The following is a 17,177-nucleotide window of genomic DNA, read 5'->3' on the forward strand; positions in this document are numbered from 1 at the left end:
CCTGTGGTACATCATACGGGATTTTTCTGCAGAAGTCGCTTGCGACAATGTCTAATCCACCGTTCTCTTCGAACAATTCCAAGCTCCGAACAAAAATACGTTCAATGTAAAAGCATGTGGAATTTTATGTAGCAAAACAGTTGTAAACAGAAGAGTTTATGAGCATTTTCAATTATTTGTAACGGTATACAACGATGTTTTCGAACAAGTTACAATGTCGAGTACAAATCTCCAGACGTACAATGCAAGCTCTGCCCTACCAATCTACGCCCAATTTCCGCGAATGGAAGAGTTTGTCGATGTACAGACTTAGAGGTGCAGACGCAGCGATATAACTCTGCATTTGAACTTTTGCCGAGTTATCTGAAAGAAACAAAGTAAAAGGAAATGTGAAGTTAACAACTTAACACGACCAGTCGATCGAGAATAACAGTATAAGTAAAAGTTTCCCTGAAACAAGGAAGGAAAATATTGAAAAGGACAAACATTACTAGTCCAACGGGTTTTCCTTCCCCGCTTTTATTTTACGATCCATTTGCAAAGTGACATATTTAACTGGTGCTAAGTGCTCAAACTTTCGACTCGAGACTCAAATCGTCTACAACGGAGCTTTTATGTACAAAATGTGAATAATGGAAAGCTTGATATTCACAAGTTATATAATGAAAGAAATGGTAGAAGTTACACTAAAATCTATAAGCCCAGCAAAGTCAAGATCTCGGCAGGGATGGTCGAGCATTAGTTTTCAACTTTTCACCATATTCAAAACGGCACAATGCCATAAAGCTCCGCTCAAATCAATCAAAGGTCAAATGGGTGTGTAAAGGTTTTAAAATAAAACTACCAGTTCCAACCGTTTTGGCACAAAAGGTCCAAATGCAACTATCTTTGCAGCCAAATCAAATTTACTGAGATATAGAATTTAAGAAACAAATGTACTATCTCGTAAGACACTCACCGTCTTCATTGAGTTTGTTCATTAGTTGTTCCCTAGTAGGAAGCGCATACATCCCTGCTGCAACAGCTTTCCTGATGACCCATCCATGGTGGGGAGCAAACACCTGTGCATAAGCCTTGGAAGCTGGATCCTTCAGGGAATTTCCCCTTCCATATGAAAACAAGGAAATTTCAATACAATTTAACCACGTAATATAAACTTAAGCATCCAAATAATTTGTATGAACCTTGACATCTTAAGCGGGGTTCACTTTGGTTCGTGATGTTTCCACTTGAACAAGCTATACCAAACTTTTACGAATTGTAGCATGTTAACCCCATTTAATGTTTATGTTCAATCAAACATACCACTATACCAGTCGCCGCAGGCTTGCAGCGTCACCATTTAAACCAATTCAAGGAAGAAAAACGGGTGAAAACTATGTTCGTGCTTAAAACATAACACGCGGTGGTTGCAACAGCTCGAAACAACAAACGACATGCAGCAAACGGAACGCATCCAAGTATGATACTACAACTAGTGCAGCTGCTTGTATGGTTTTACAACAGTTGCAGTCCGTCAATGTGCAAAAGTTTGTAAATTTACGGTGCAAAATCGATTTTTTTTTTATACCGAAAGGCGAAACTCGAAATACATTTCGCACTTTTAATTCGCAAATAATCCCCTATTAATTTCGACATAATCCCAACAAACTTTGTACTAAAAAGCTAATTAATTTAACTGGAAAATAGTGAAATGAAGATGATCAAACAATCGCGCTATGATGCAAATCAATAGTTTCTGATAAAATTACGTACTTGGTGACTATGATTTGCTCGAAGAGTACTCTAACCATGTCAATCCCACGCTTCACTCTCAACAAATTCCTCGAGTGACTACCGGCTTTTCTCACGCAACCCGCTTCGATATCGCGATCGAGCAGAACCTGCAACGTCGAGATTGAATCCGACGCCTCCGATAGATCATGGACCTGTTACAATCCCGATACCGATCAAATTGAAGAGCAAATGTTTCAGATTTTGGTTTGAGCACGTTTCTGTTATTTTCTCGGCAACCAAACAGGAAAAAAGAAGAAGGGGGCATATGAAATTGCGTACCTTGGCGACGTAGTCCATCTCGGCAAACTTGAAGGCAATTCCCAAGCAGCCGAACAGAGGCGAAACGAGCGAGCACGCATGAGAGAACGGAGCCACCTCGACGTCCGCCGCTGGGGAGTTTACGGCTGCCTCGAGCTCTTTGAATGCCTCCGCTATCTTCCTCAGCGGCCTCTCGTCCGCCATTGCAGCTCTCTCTTTCTCTCTCCTCTTGTTTCTCTCTCTAAAAGCCTCTATGTATTAGTCTTTTGCTTTGCTTTTGCTTTTCTGCAGACCAACGCCGTGCCGACGAAGAAGTGAATAAAATAATATCTGAGGATGTTTGGACACGGGCAAGTCTGTGCTCCTGTTCGGGATTAGAAATATCCTTACGTCGGATCAGGATGAACATTTATCCGTGTTTTGTCATTTTACAAATTTACCCATCAGTTGTCCTGTGTGGTGAATTAAATTTAGTCAAAGTTTCGTACTTGTTTAGTAATAATGACAACGATTTCCCACCCGACAATAATTGCTTTTCATTTCGGTCAGGAATAACCGAATAGAAAGTCTCCAATTTGTTACCCTTTTAAAAATGTGTGTATTTTTATTTTTTCAGGTAATGCTCGATGCCGACAGAGCTGATTTTGGAGAGGGATTTGGATCCTCTTGGGATCCTTTCTTTGAAGATTCAGAGATCAAGATACAATGACAGTTCATTAAAAATCGTGCGGTCATAATTAAATATTTTTATGTAAAACGAGACTGCTTTACTTTTAAAAATATAAAAAATCTTTAATTGTGACTGCACGATCTTTGATGAACGATCCTTATGCTTTGATCTCCGGATCCCCATGGAGGAGATCTAGAGAGGATCCTAATCCTTTTGGAGAGGAACTGAATCCAATGAAGTGTGCTAGATAAGCAACAAGAAGTAAGGATGTTTGCATTGAAAAAACACATATATCTTATGTAAGACGACTTTGCATTCTCTTTTCAAATTACAAAACAAAACGAAAAGAAACATAAGCAAATTAAAAATCGTCTAGTCATTTAAATTAGATAGTCGAATAAAGTTTGTCTACTAAAATGAAGATGATATTAATTAAAGGATTAAATAATCTTCATTTGGATAAAAATTGAAGATTTAAAAGTTCACAACCATGAACTTCATACACAAAAAGGCAATTACGATATAAGTTTTAAATCTAAATTAATTTAACTAAAAACGTTTTCGGTCATTTTAAAAGTATTTTTGACACTTTATTTCAATAAAATCCTAAAATAAAAGCACATCACGTTTTTTTATCCTAACTTGTTAAAGAAATTAAGGAAAGAGATCCTCTCTGGATCTCTTCTTCCTAATCCACCAAATCAGGAGATCCGTACTGTTAAAATTTGATCCAACAATTGAAGTTATTATAACTTTTAAAGTAAATTCATTTTTGTAGTCGTTTAATTAAATTTTAACAACATAAATTTTTTGATTTGGTGAATTAAAAATAAGGAATCTTATTTTTCGAAATTAAAGTAGTCAAGTGTACTATAATTTTCACCAACCACTTCCCTTTTTTTCTGCCCACTCACAGATGACATGGGGAATGGGAATCCATTTTTCACTGCACAGTGTTTTAAATCCTAATTTTTTCCGCCAACTTTTTTAATATTTGCTAATTTTATCTGGAACACCCAACTTTTTCCAAATATATTTTAATCCCAAATGGCTGTGGTGTGGCCATAGCTTTTACCAAATTCTTAGCTCAGCAAACAGCACAGTTTCTTAGTTACTCACTCTCTCACTCCATCACTTTTGTGCTGTATTTTTGGTGCCTTGCGAGGCTGCCTCTGAGCATCTTCTGCCATAATAATCAAACCCTAGAAATGCTTTACAGTTACCCTTTCAGTTTTGTGACCCCCCAGATCTGAGACATTGTCCAGGTGATTTTTTAATATATTGTCCTTGTCTCTCTATCTCTCTTCATTTATTTCGTCTCAATCTTTTTACTGTTTGTTTGCATTAGTCCTTCTGAGTTCACATTTGTTGTTTTTGAGCCTTTTTCTCGAAAGGGTTTGGCTTAAATCGAACTGGGTTTTGCTAAACAGTCTACATTTTGTGGTAGATCCAAGTATGGTCCTTTGTTTACAAGGACAGGGGTTTTGGTCCTGAAAAAAGCTTCAATCTTTATCAAGTTCTGGACTTGTAAGTACCTCCGGCTTTTATTTTATGAATTGGGTTTTCCATTTTTTCCACATGGAGTTTTACTTGAATTGAATTACCTTTTAGTTGGTGAAAAATTGAGGTGAGGAGTGAAGTTGAAGTTTTTAGCTTAGTTGAGTAAAGGGTGTGAATTTTTACAAAACTGCACTTTTTTCTTTTATTTTCTTTCTGCATTTTCTTGGAAACCAAACATAAACTTATTCGGTTTTGTTAACTGTTGGTGGAATGTAGCTTTTGGTTTTGAACGCATTTGTGGTGAACCAAAATGGAGGACAATTTAGTGCCTGCGGGCGAAGACACAGTTGAAAAGGTCCCAATTCCAAAGAAGCAGTCCTCTGTTTGTTCATCAGAAACTGCAAAAAGTGTTTCCAAAAAGGTGAAACCTGGTGGTGCAGTGACATCGAAGATCTCGGTTCCAACTAGTTCCATTAGACCGAAAGTAGACCCGAAAAGTGGTTTGGATCCTAATTTAAGTGTCACCAAGTCAAGTGCAACTGGCTCTACCCGGAGTTTGAATTCAGTCCCTGTAAGGCGCAACAGCACTGGAGGTTTGCCTCAGAAGCCATCAGTCTCCGCCGCAAGAATGCAAAACAATGCTACCACGGCTGCAGTTAAAAAGACTCCGGAAGCTGTAAGGCGGTCTCTCCCAGAGCTTAGAAGAAGTTCAGTGCCTTCAGCTGCTACTGCTAAATCTTTGACTAGAACCAGCGTTTCAGAGGTTAGAAAGTCGGTTTCAGGATCGCCTTTGGACCGGAGCCTGAATAAATCAACTGGATCTAATGTGAGTGTAACTAAACAAGAGACTATCAGGAAGCCTGCTGTGAGGCCAGTATTGTCCACTTCTTCTTCATCTTCAAGAAGGCCGACTTCCTCATTGGACAGTAGTGCTAGCAGTGGTGTCAGGAAGTCGGTCTCAAAGCTTTCTTCCCCATCAGCTCGATCACCTGCAGTTACTAGTGGGCTGAGAACCGGTTCTTTGTCCTCTTCTCTTGATAGAAATTCCAGTTTATCTGGACGTAGGAAAACAGCTACTCCTGAACACCGGGATTCTCGGTTCATTGTACTTCCACAAGTGGAAATCAAAGCCGGTGATGATCTGGTAAGCATCATTCCTCTTGAATTTCACATACGCTTCATTGGACACTTTATTTGATTTGCATCTGTGTGTGTCATGGTGTTGAAGATGACTACTTTTGAAATATTATCATATCACAGGTGACAGACAGTCCTTTCATTCTGTACTTATTACTGCCTTATTTTACTTTTTGTGCCAGAGGTTAGATCTTAGGGGTCACAGAGTTCGTAGCCTCAAGGCTAGCGGGTTGAACTTGTCACCAAATTTAGAGGTAAACTGATTTCTTATTATATGATTAGCATTTAAGAGAATTTTGCGATCTACCTAACTAGATACCTTGTCAATTATTTTGTTAGTTTCCATAATCGTTCTTCCTTGCAAGCGATTATAGTTGTTCCTTTAAATAACACTCTTTTTGGCAGTTTGTTTATCTTAGAGACAATCTCTTGTCTACGTTGGAGGGAGTGGAAATATTGACACGAGTAAAGGTTGGTTAATAGGACTCAAATTTTTCCATCCACATGTTCAAATTATTTGCCAAGCAACTATTTATTACTATGCATGTAAACAATGTCTGCAGATTTGAAAATAAATAGCTTAATAATGATTGATAGTACTTCCTTATTTCCAGGTTCTGGATTTGAGCTTCAATGATTTCAAAGGGCCTGGATTTGAACCTCTTGAAAATTGCAAAGTCTTACAGGTTTGTGTTTCATATATGTTTCATATATATACATATATTCATCTTTCTGGTAGAATGCAGTTATCCATGTAATAGGGTTCTTAAATTTTGATCTGTGCAGCAACTTTATCTTGCTGGAAACCAAATCACATCACTTGCAAGCCTCCCTCAGCTCCCTAATTTGGAGGTAAGGATTAATGAATTGTTTTCCGTTGCTGATGTGCAATGCCAGTTTTCAATTTGTTATAACCTCCCGAGTTGGTCCCTGGGGGTAATAATTTTGATGTTTCTGACTTTTGTTTGTTTTTCCTTGTATAGTTTCTCTCTGTCGCTCAAAATAAGTTGAAGTCTCTTACAATGGCAAGCCAACCTAGATTACAGGTTTGTTGTTGTAGTAGCTTGCAACTTGTGGCTTCTTTTCCCCACTCCCAGTGTTTGAAATACTTATTATTTCAATCACTTCAAAATTTCAAACAGGTATTAGCTGCCAGCAAAAACAAAATTTCAACCCTAAAGGGTTTCCCCTACTTACCAGTCCTTGAGGTTAGTTTCAAAATACCTACATTTACCCCAAGTTAATGTAGCTGAACATCTGGCACATTTAACGTCAAATACTAGAGACTAGCTGTGGTGATTGTATTGGTGAAATTCAATGTGATTGACATCAAGCATGTCAATGAAAGGGATTGATGCATCAATTAATTAATTAATTTGACCCAGGTGTGTAAACTCACATACTCATACTTTCTTGTTTTGTGCCACAGCATTTACGAGTGGAGGAGAATCCCATTCTTAAAATGCCTCACTTAGAAGCAGCTTCCATTTTGCTTGTTGGCCCTACCTTAAAAAAGTTCAATGATAGAGGTATCTTGTAGAATGATTGTGATTTGGTTTCTGCATCTCTACTATGTTTACCTGTTTCCTGCTCTTACTCTTCTTTCCCTCCCCCCCCCCCCTCCCTTTTTTTTTCTGTGTCTATCTATAATTTTGTGTTTGTATATCACTAGTTTTATTTTCCAATAGTGTGTTCTTACGAGTTAATGTGAAAATTTTGCCAGATCTTTCCCGAGAAGAGCTTACAATTGCAAAGCGCTATCCTGCACACACCTCTTTGTGCATTAGAGATGGTTGGGAGTTTTGCCGTCCAGACCATGCAGCAGGTGTGTAATTTGATTCTTTCGTTCTTTTATGTTGCAAAATTCAGTTCTCGTGAAATCTTTGGTGCAGAGCTTATGTTTGGTTTTGAAAGGACAAGTTGCTGTTGGAACTTGGAAGTAAAGGGTTTGAATGGACACCTTACTGTCTTGCATAATTCCTTTTGGAGAGACATGTTGTTTTTGATAAAGGGACTGCAAATCTGATGGTTTATCGTGTGTTTTGCTTCATAGGATAATAATGTATTGAAATGCATGAACAAAGTTCACAATAAGCTGCATTTATATGCCCTTCAAATGAACTTACCAAATTTATATGTATATGTCTGGAGATCTGTGTGTTTATGGATAGTTATATTCTATGATTGGCACACTGCTGTATTTTAGTTTTCATTTTTGTCTGTTGTCAGGAAATATTAGGATGTTTAACCTTGTTTTGCAGTTGTAGTTGATAGTTTAGTTAAACTAATGAAATTTTGTTTCTTGAACAGACTCAACTTTTCGTTTCCTTGTTGAGCAATGGAAGGATCATTTGCCTCCTGGCTTCCTGGTCAAGGAGGCCTCTGTTGAGAAACCATTTGAAGAAGATACCTGTCGCTGCCAGTTCACTTTTGTACAAGAGAACACTTTGGCAACTGATCCACAATTAATCTTAAAATACCAATGGTTTGTAGGAGAAAGAACTCCTTCAAATTTCACCATTATTCCTGATGCCACTGGAGAGGTAACTGATTCTTTCAGAAAGTTCAATGTTTTGAAGTTTAGGGCTGCAATTTATTCTTCGTGCAATCTAATTTTGAGCTGATGATGAACATAGGTCTACTGGCCTAAGCATGACGATATCGGTAGAATTTTAAAAGTGGAGTGTACTCCCATATTAGGAGAAATGGAGTATCCTCCTATTTTTGCTATATCTTCTCCAGTTAAACGAGGTAAATACCAATGGAATAATTTGCCAATATATTTCCGTGTAAAGAAGCATACATTTGCTTATTGGGAAAGTTTTTATACGGTGTAAGGAACTTTTGTCATGCTACTGATTATCTTACTGTCTCTCTTGCAAAGGAAGTGGAATCCCAAGGGTTGTGAATCTTGATGTTCGTGGAGATCTGATGGAGGGAAATATTATGAGAGGCCATGCAGAGGTTGCGTGGTGTGGTGGTACTCCAGGGAAAGGTGTTTCTAGGTGAGAATACCCATTTAAACAATTTACGTACATGTTTACAACGTTACGTTGACAATGCTGGATATTTTTAGCTTGATATACATTGCTATCCATTCCAAAATAACTGAAGATTGGGTATATGATAGTCTCATGTGTTCCAACCTCCAGCCACCAGTAATTTTATTAACTTTTAATAGTGCAGGAGTGTGTTGCACACGTTGTTGGCCTGTTTCTTAGCTTAAGCTTTGATGTACAATAGTAGTCTAGCACATATCTGCGCAAGTTATTTACATACATATGTTTCTTACAAATATATGCTTGTCCGCACATTTGTATGTAATGGTACAGAGAAATAACGTAATGCACATACATCTTTCATATTTTTCAGTTGGTTGAGGAGAAAATGGAATAGCAGTCCTGTGGTTATTGCTGGAGCTGAAGATGAGGAGTACAAATTGACCATAGATGATATTGATTCAAGTTTGGTTTTTATGTACACACCAGTGACAGAAGAAGGTGCCAAAGGAGAACCTCATTATAAATACACCGATTTTGTAAAATCAGGTTTGTAAGCCTTCCAACTTTTGCAAAGATCCTGTCCATAACTTTTGTAGCATGACTGTGTCAAGTATACGATTCATTGAGGCTGTTTTTCCCTCTTTTATTCACTGCGTTTCCTTTTCAGCCCAAAAGATTATGACTGGGGTATTAATTGTTCATGTTTCATGGTGGCAGCCCCTCCATCAGTCAATAATGTACACATTGTTGGAGATGTTGTTGAAGGCAGTACCATCAGAGGAGTTGGTGATTACTTTGGAGGAAGAGAGGGTCCCAGCAAGTTTGAATGGTTATGTGAGCATAAAGACACTGGGTTAGTATACTCATTTGTTGTGATGCTCCAAAGGAACTTATATGGCCTTTAGTTATTATGTTCCTTCATGTGGAAGTTCCTCATAGTTTTGTTCCCTTAATCTTTTTTTTCAATTTTGGCGTCTTTTTTTTTCTAATTTCTTTTTTGTTGAAAGTTTGCATACTTGAGCCTCCCTCCTCATATTTCCTCTAATGGCTTTTCTTGTCAGAGACCTCGTTTTGGTATCAACTGGTACATCTGAGTATACTTTGACTAAGGAAGATGTTGGCCATCACTTGGCTTTTGTGTATATACCTATCAATTTTGAAGGTTAATACTTTGACCTTTCCTTTGGGAACATTTTATATATAGTAACAGTGTGGCTTACTCCTGAATTGGCATTTAACATTGTGTTGGTGCTTTTCTTTTTTTCAGGTCAAGAAGGGGAATCTGTTTCGATAAGGTCCCATGTTGTGAAGCCAGGTATCTTGAATAATGTCAACAGTCTTGAAGCTAGATTTGGTTTACTTTTCTAAGTAAAAAAAAAAAAAAAAGCATTCTTTAAATTGATGTCATTTTCCTTGTGGAAGTCTTCTGGTTGATTTTGTGGATATCTGTTGTGATGTATGGTTGGAATTTTAACCTGTTCTATGTTTCTATTTTGGTTTTGTGATGTTGGCATTGTGTCACTGACTTCCTCTTGTTTAATATATTTTTTTTGCTCTGTCAAATTCCAGCACCTCCAAAGGTAATAGATTTGAAGATAGTTGGTGATCTAAGGGAGAACAGTAAGGTTACTGCAGTTGGTACTGTCACTGGAGGAACTGAAGGGTCTAGCAGAGTACAGTGGTTTAAAACAAGTTCGTCTACTTTGGATGGTGAGAAAGGTCTTGAATCTTTGAGCACCTCTAAGATTGCAAAGGTTCGTGATCTCATATTCTTTGAACATACGAATTCAGAAATCCTAATTGAAGGGCTTTCATATATGTGATGCAAATTGTATTGATGATACCTTTGTTTAGGCGTTTCGCGTATCCTTAGGAGCTGTTGGCTATTACATCGTTGCAAAATTTACTCCTATGACTCTAGACGGTGAATCTGGTGAACCAGCGTATGCTATATCAGATAGAGCAGTTGAGAGTAAGTAAATCTTTTTATGTGTTTGTGTATTTAATAGTTTTTGGATTTCAAGCTAATATACAGTAATATCAGCCTAATACAAGGATTTTGCCACCACTGATATAGAAAGAGTGGTGGAAGGTATATCCTTCCCCACTTATCAATGAAATGTTTGCGGCATTCTACCACAATTATCTTGGTGGAAAGTTGGAAACAGAGAATCTTTTTAATATATTCACAAAAATTTCGGTGGAATTCTATATGTGTTTTTTTTTAAACTTTATAAACCCAGCCGTTGATTTCCAACGGCTAGATTGAAGGTTGCATCTGTTGCTAACAAGGGAGTTGCTTAATCCTTGTACCACCCATTCTTGATGCGCTAATAGAGGGAGTGGATACCTGACCGTTATCCTGCTTCTTGCAGCTCTGCCTCCAAGCCTAAATTTCTTATCAATTACCGGTGATTACACCGAAGGTGGAATGTTGACGGCATCATATGGTTACATTGGTGGTCATGAAGGAAAAAGTATCTATAATTGGTATCTTCATGAGGTATATATACCTTTATCAAATTCAAGACATGATTTAATGCTTGATCTATTGGTGGTCTAATACCTTTCTTACATATTTTTAACTGATTTATCTACAAAAATGAGAGAATCTTCAACGTTACACTGGGTCGTATTAGGTTTTTTTTCCCATGATGTGCTGTGCAGATTGCTAGGTGATATATAGAGGACCTATGCTTATAGTTACTTGTTTTCCTGGGAATTGACAGGTTGAGGCTGACTCCGGATCTCTAATACCTGAGGTCACAGGACTTCTTCAGTATCGTATTGCAAAAGATGCAATTGGTAAATTCATTTCATTCCAATGCACACCAGTGCGTGATGATGGGATTGTGGGTGAGCCAAGAACATGCATGGGCCAGGAATGTGTTCACCCTGGTAATTTTGTTCTCTTGTTTCTTGATAAATATTGTGCTGATTATTTGCATGTTTGTTTTGCTAAGTGGACAAAAGAAAAAGCACAGTACATTGATCTTTAGTTGGTTTCAAATGAATATGCATGCCAATGGCATATGCTATAATTTTCATTGTAGACTCGTGCAAATTATGGTGGATACCTATGCATGCTGATTTATATATTTTGTGCTCGAGTCATTCTTATGAAGCATGCTACTTCTTAATCAGGGAACCCTAGATTGCTTTCTCTACAAATCGTTGGGAATGCCACTGAAGGAACTACACTTAGTGTGGAAAAAAAATATTGGGGCGGTGAAGAGGGAGATTCAGTTTTCTACTGGTTCCGGGTAATTTCATTTAACTTTGTTCTGCTAGTAAGTTATCTTCTGTTCTCAATTTGTGAAATTTTGGTTGGCTTCCAGAACCTTGTGTGTGAGAATTCCTTATTTACTAGAAATTTACATTTTAATATTACCAGAAAGTCACAATTCCTTGAGAAAACACGTCGTATACGACCTTGTTTGTGGTTGCTTTTCTCAAGCAATAGAAAATTGCCAACTGGTACAACTTTTGATAAAAGAAATGTGATGCATTGGCAGACTACTTCAGATGGAGCACAAACTGAAATTAGGGGTGCAAAAGCTGCTTCATACACACTCTCAATTGATGATATTGGCTTCTTTGTCTCAGTGTCATGTGAGCCTGTCAGAAGTGACTGGGCTCGTGGCCCCACTGTTCTATCCGAACAAATTGGACCTGTTATACCTGGTAATGAGTTAATTTATTGTTATCTTTATTTATAATGGTAGGATACTAATGAAGGTTTCTAGTTTTTTTTCTTCCCTTTCTCACTTTGGCTTGTATAGCTGGTTATCAGTAATAATATGGTCATATAAGTTTGATACGCATACCATCAGTTCTGATAAATGCCTATTCATCTTTCCAGAAGAATAAAATTAAGAAAGAGTGTTTATTATAAACTTGTATTCGGACTGCAGGCCCCCCAACTTGTCGATCTCTGGAGTTTCTTGGTTCCATGATAGAAGGGCAACGTCTCAGCTTTACTGCTTCTTATAGTGGAGGGTCAGATTTCCTTTTATTCTTTTTGTATTATTGTTTTCTCCTCCTTTGGATAGTCCTGGAATTTTGGTTTTATGATTGCTCACACAATGGAAGTCCTTGTTTGTGATTCAGGGAGAAAGGAAATTGCTCCCACGAATGGTTTAGAGTGAAGCGTAATGGTGTCAAGGAGAAGTTGAGTACTCAAGGACACGGTGAGTTCTTTAGAGTAATTACTTGAGACATATTTCACATCCATTTAAATTACAATTTGAAATGGCACTTTTTCTCGTGGCAGATTTTGTGGATTTGACCCTTGATGATGTGGGAACATGTGTTGAACTTGTTTACACTCCTATGCGCAAAGATGGGATGAAAGGAAATTCTAAGAGTATACAATCTGATGTGATTGCTCCTGGTTAGTTAAATTATTTTCAAGAGTTCTGCAGATTCTTTTTGTAGTTTGGATGGTCAAATGTTAAATTTGTTTTGGATTATGGTGAATCCATCTTATTCTATCCATTTCTTTTGTTTTCATTTGCATTAAAGAAAAGAATATTTGATTATTATTAAACCAACTCAATTTATTGCTTCTTGCAACAGCGGATCCTGAAGGGCTGGAGCTTGTCATTCCTGACTGCTGTGAGGCTGAAAATTTACACCCAACAAAAAGATATTTTGGTGGAGAAGAAGGTGTTGGAGAATACATTTGGTACAGAACAAAGAATAAGCTGCATGGATCTGCATTGCAGGATATATCTAATGCATGTGAAGATTTGGTTATATGTGGTAAAGCATTGTAAGTTCTGATACTGGGAGGTGATTTCTAATGATTCTAAGTCTGTTTTTCCATTTTTGAAAAGATGTATCTTAATGGTTTGCAAATGTGGCAGAACATACACACCAGTACTTGAAGATGTGGAGGCATATTTAGCCTTGCATTGGCTCCCCACTCGTTCTGATGGCAAATGTGGACAGCCACTAGTTGCGATTTGCAACTTTCCAGTTGCACCAGGTACAAACTTAGTTCTGATATTTTCATGCTTGTAGATTCTTTGCTTATCATTCACATGAGGACATACCATTAATGCTGTTTTATTTTTCTGATTGGAAAAATTGATATACACTCCTTCAAGTTCCTTAAATTTCATGTGGTGTTGGATTTTAAGGAAGTTACATACTTGAGAAACTGTTTCAATTTAATTTAGCCAAGAATCGAGACCAACTTTATAGTTAATTGATCAGTTCCATGTTTTGTATCTGCTATATACTATTGTCGATACATTTCATATGTTATTGTCTGGGTCTTCCAAGGCATTCATATATCCATTTCTTTTGGATCATTGACTGTTTAGTGAAATAATGTTGCAGCTCTTCCTGTGGTTTCTAATGTTCGTGTGAAGGAGTTGTCACGAAGTGTTTATTCTGGAGAAGGAGAGTATTTTGGTGGATATGAAGGATCGAGCCTGTTTAGCTGGTATAGAGAAAATAATGAAGGAACTATTGCTCTTATTAATGGAGCCAACTCTAACACTTATGAAGTCACCGATGCAGACTACAACTGCCGTCTATTGTTTGGGTAAAAGTTCCATCTCGCATTTTAACCTTTCCAACATCTGACAACTTGCATGTCAAATATATTCCTTGTTAGTTATATGTATAGCCTGTGGAGTTTTATGGATGAATATGTAGATATCTATATATACACACTAATGAACTTTTTCAAATGCATCTCATAGATACACACCAGTTCGTTCCGATTCGGTGGTTGGAGAACTGAAGTTGTCTGAGCCAACTGATATTATTCTTCCAGGTAGAGTCCCATTTGACCGTATCAACACTTCTGGCCTTTGATATATTTGATGGACGTAAATTTTAATATCGTTCGGATATGGCATTACCCTCCAGAGCTTCCAAGACTAGAGATGCTCGCTCTCACTGGAAAGGCAATCGAAGGTGATGTTCTTACAGTTGTTCAAGTGATCCCAGAGAGTGAGACTCAACAGATTGTTTGGAGCAAGTACAAGAAAGATGTCAGATATCAATGGTATGGTGTTATATTTTAGTAATCACCGGCATGATTCCATTCAAATGGGACTACAGTTGGGTCATAGTGTCATGTAACATTTTTTTCTGATAATCAGATGGCTATTTGAATCTTTTAGAAGGTGGCATGCAGCGGTTTCTAATGTCGTCTAATGTCATAACTTTCAAGTCTCGAGATGCATTCAATTTGTTGAAATTTTCTTATTTCTTGTCTCAAGTTTATTAGCTTGTACTATTTCAATTTGTTCATTATATGACACAAAGGGATGCTGCAGGTATTTTTCTTCAAAGGAGGAAGATACGAAAACCTTTGAAATATTACCTGCGCAGCAATCTTGCTCCTACAAGATGCGTCTAGAAGATGTTGGGCGCTGTCTAAAATGTGAGTGCATTGTGACTGATGTCTTTGGAAGATCAACTGAGCCTGTATATGCTGAAACTGGACCTATATTACCAGGTATTCCCTTTCAAACACATCCATTAGTCCTCGGGTTTGGTGATTTTCTTGGGATCCTAAAGCATGTAAACTGGAGACTAGTAAGAAATGCTTTCAAGCCCATTTGATGGATTGAAATGCAAAACGTGTGGAAGTTGCCACGGCTCCATATATTAGCTTTTAACCGTATTCATATATGCCCCTAATTTTTGTTTAATCATATATTTCACTTCTGTTAATCTGTAGGGATCCCTAGGATAGATAAGCTGGAGATTGAAGGGAGGGGTTTCCACACCAACTTATACGCTGTACGTGGAATTTATAGCGGAGGGAAGGAAGGCAAAAGTAGAATCCAGTGGCTCAGATCAATGGTTGGGAGTCCTGATCTTATCTCTATACCAGGTATAGTTTTTCTTACACGAATCATTTTTCTGTTCAACAATTTGTGCAGCTTTCTGAATTTCGTTTGTGATGGTAAATAGCCTAGCGAATAGCATATGATTTATCTTTCCACTGGAATATTGAATGAAAATTTTACTTGCAGGGGAGGTAGGGAGAATGTATGAGTCTAATGTGGACGATGTAGGGTACAGGCTTGTTGTGGTTTACACTCCTGTAAGAGAGGATGGAGTGGAGGGGCAACCTGTTTCTGCATCAACAGACCCGATTGCAGTTGGTAATTTAGAATCCCGTCTCTCACCATTTTTTTTCCTTTTTCTTATTGCTTTTAAGTTGTAATAGACCGACTGTTTCTTTATAAAATTGGCATCGATTTTCATGCAGAACCTGATGTTCTTAAAGAAGTGAGGCAGAAGCTTGATCTTGGAACTGTGAAATTTGAGGTATGGAAATCGTTAAACTCATTGATATTGTCTTCCATGTGTAGTAAATCCTATAGTATCTGTCGCGAAATCCATTTCTAACCACATTTCACTTATTCGGTACAGACATTGTGTGACAAGGACCAATCTACGAAAAAGGTTCGTCAACTGATATCCTCTTTCTACGATTGTAATTAGTCTGTTCCCCATTGGAAACGATTGAAATTTTTTGTTGTTTTTATTGCAGGCTCCTGCAGTGGGAAGTCTTGAGAGAAGAATCCTCGAAGTCAATAGAAAAAGAGTCAAGGTGGTAAAGCCCGGTTCCAAGACTTCCTTCCCAACGACTGAAATTCGTGGAAGTTATGCGCCTCCCTTTCACGTAAGTTCACGTCACTAACTTCCTATACACGCTTTCTAAATCCATCTTTGCTTTCCCAGTTGCCCGATGTTTGGAATGTTCAACACATCGAAGAAATTTCAAACATCGAACTTTAGCGCAGGCTCATTGTTGTCGTTCTAAGCCTAAGATGGCTGGATTTCCTTTCATTTTCCTTCCGGCTTTGAGTTGCATTTCTTATGCCCTACAAACTTAAAAAGGTGGAGAGTTTTGTCAGGTGGAGCTGTTCCGAAACGACCAACATCGTCTGAAAATCGTGGTGGACGGCGAGAATGAGGTGGACTTGATGGTGCAGTCGAGGCACCTGCGGGATGTGACAGTGCTTGTGATCCGAGGGCTCGCTCAGAGATTCAACAGTACATCCCTCAACACCCTCCTCAAAATCGAGACATAAATATATAATGTACGTAATTGTAAGGTGTGCAGTGAGAAAGGGATATTACAATGAGGATTGTGTTGGCAGTATTCAATTAGTTAATGATATATACACGTTTATTAATCGGTTTTGCGAAATTCTACGGGAAGTATAAAATTTATTTTCGTGTAACTTTCGCGGCGTCATAAAGGTTCACTAATTTCTTTCGTATTCTAATTGCCATAGATTTTTCGGAAGTTGACTCAAATGATCGATTTACAAATCTCAATGGTCTAAATAGAACATTGATGATATATGGATCAAACATTGATCAAATGCTGAAAAATGATAGTTTCAATAATTGAGATTTGTAAATTGATTATAGTAAAAGGGCGATCTCAAGCCAACAAAACTTCTCGTTTTGCGAGGGTCAAAAGGAACGTTTATTGTACGCAATCTTATTCTTTACTTTGCAAAGGGGTTTTTCCTTCTTACTTTGCAAAGAGGTTTTTCCCACGACTCGAACCTAAACCCTAAACCCTATGAACTTCTCAAAATCTTTCAATCATAAGGGTTCAATATTTAATGGTTTGTTTTCCATTAAACTTGGTATAAAAGGACTAAAACACCCGGACATACAAAGCACTCCCTTTTTTTCTTTTTTCTTTTTTATTGGAAAGTTTCGAACTCTTAATTTTACCATCGTCAAACTCAAGAAAAATACAAGGAAAATCCCTCTACCTATTCTATTGCTGCAAATGCATTTGCAAATATAGGTCATTCTCAGTTGTGCGTGAAAGTTCG

The 17,177-nt window shown here is 37.8% G+C and overlaps 2 protein-coding genes across 3 annotated transcripts; one reads left to right on the forward strand and one right to left on the reverse strand.

Annotated features, from left to right (window-relative positions):
- Positions 1–140: 140 nt before the first annotated feature.
- LOC126585221 (accelerated cell death 11-like) lies at positions 141–2,329 on the reverse strand. The gene is made up of 4 exons (XM_050249631.1): positions 2,056–2,329; positions 1,756–1,928; positions 959–1,104; positions 141–363 (listed from the first exon to the last, which is right to left on the reverse strand). The coding sequence occupies exons 1-4, from the start codon at positions 2,236–2,238 to the stop codon at positions 257–259; spliced, it is 609 nt and encodes a 202-aa protein (XP_050105588.1). The 5' UTR covers positions 2,239–2,329; the 3' UTR covers positions 141–256.
- Positions 2,330–3,781: 1,452 nt separating this feature from the next.
- LOC126586053 (187-kDa microtubule-associated protein AIR9-like) lies at positions 3,782–16,565 on the forward strand. 2 transcript variants are annotated; one of them, XM_050250753.1, is made up of 39 exons: positions 3,782–3,969; positions 4,152–4,231; positions 4,481–5,348; positions 5,524–5,595; positions 5,747–5,812; positions 5,956–6,027; positions 6,128–6,193; positions 6,325–6,387; positions 6,484–6,549; positions 6,771–6,870; positions 7,065–7,166; positions 7,652–7,884; positions 7,978–8,092; positions 8,226–8,346; positions 8,714–8,889; positions 9,061–9,196; positions 9,405–9,505; positions 9,611–9,658; positions 9,913–10,097; positions 10,198–10,315; positions 10,719–10,846; positions 11,073–11,241; positions 11,488–11,606; positions 11,859–12,027; positions 12,258–12,342; positions 12,454–12,533; positions 12,617–12,736; positions 12,922–13,117; positions 13,212–13,333; positions 13,690–13,897; positions 14,058–14,131; positions 14,227–14,365; positions 14,640–14,821; positions 15,047–15,202; positions 15,345–15,476; positions 15,584–15,642; positions 15,748–15,780; positions 15,869–16,000; positions 16,236–16,565. In XM_050250753.1, exons 3-39 carry the CDS (start codon positions 4,515–4,517, stop codon positions 16,410–16,412), a joined length of 5,154 nt encoding a protein of 1,717 aa, XP_050106710.1. In that variant the 5' UTR covers positions 3,782–3,969; positions 4,152–4,231; positions 4,481–4,514; the 3' UTR covers positions 16,413–16,565. The 2 variants fall into 2 exon arrangements, with proteins under 2 accessions (XP_050106710.1, XP_050106711.1); XM_050250754.1 differs by lacking the exon at positions 4,152–4,231.
- Positions 16,566–17,177: the final 612 nt, after the last annotated feature.

The sequence above is a fragment of the Malus sylvestris genome, chromosome 10 (genome assembly GCF_916048215.2).
Source record: "Malus sylvestris chromosome 10, drMalSylv7.2, whole genome shotgun sequence".
Classification (NCBI taxonomy): domain Eukaryota; kingdom Viridiplantae; phylum Streptophyta; class Magnoliopsida; order Rosales; family Rosaceae; genus Malus; species Malus sylvestris.

Excerpts from the sequence above, each read along its gene's own strand:
- LOC126585221 (XM_050249631.1), bottom strand. The coding sequence starts at position 2,238 with ATGGCGGACGAGAGGCCGCTGAGGAAGATAGCGGAGGCATTCAAAGAG. Across the intron at positions 1,929-2,055 it reads AGATGGACTACGTCGCCAAG|GTCCATGATCTATCGGAGGC; the intron begins GTACGCAATTTC and ends GGATTGTAACAG. Across the intron at positions 364-958 it reads GAACAAACTCAATGAAGACG|ATAACTCGGCAAAAGTTCAA; the intron begins GTGAGTGTCTTA and ends TGTTTCTTTCAG.
- LOC126586053 (XM_050250753.1), top strand. The coding sequence starts at position 4,515 with ATGGAGGACAATTTAGTGCCTGCGGGCGAAGACACAGTTGAAAAGGTC. Across the intron at positions 8,347-8,713 it reads CCAGGGAAAGGTGTTTCTAG|TTGGTTGAGGAGAAAATGGA; the intron begins GTGAGAATACCC and ends CATATTTTTCAG. Across the intron at positions 9,197-9,404 it reads TGTGAGCATAAAGACACTGG|AGACCTCGTTTTGGTATCAA; the intron begins GTTAGTATACTC and ends TTTTCTTGTCAG.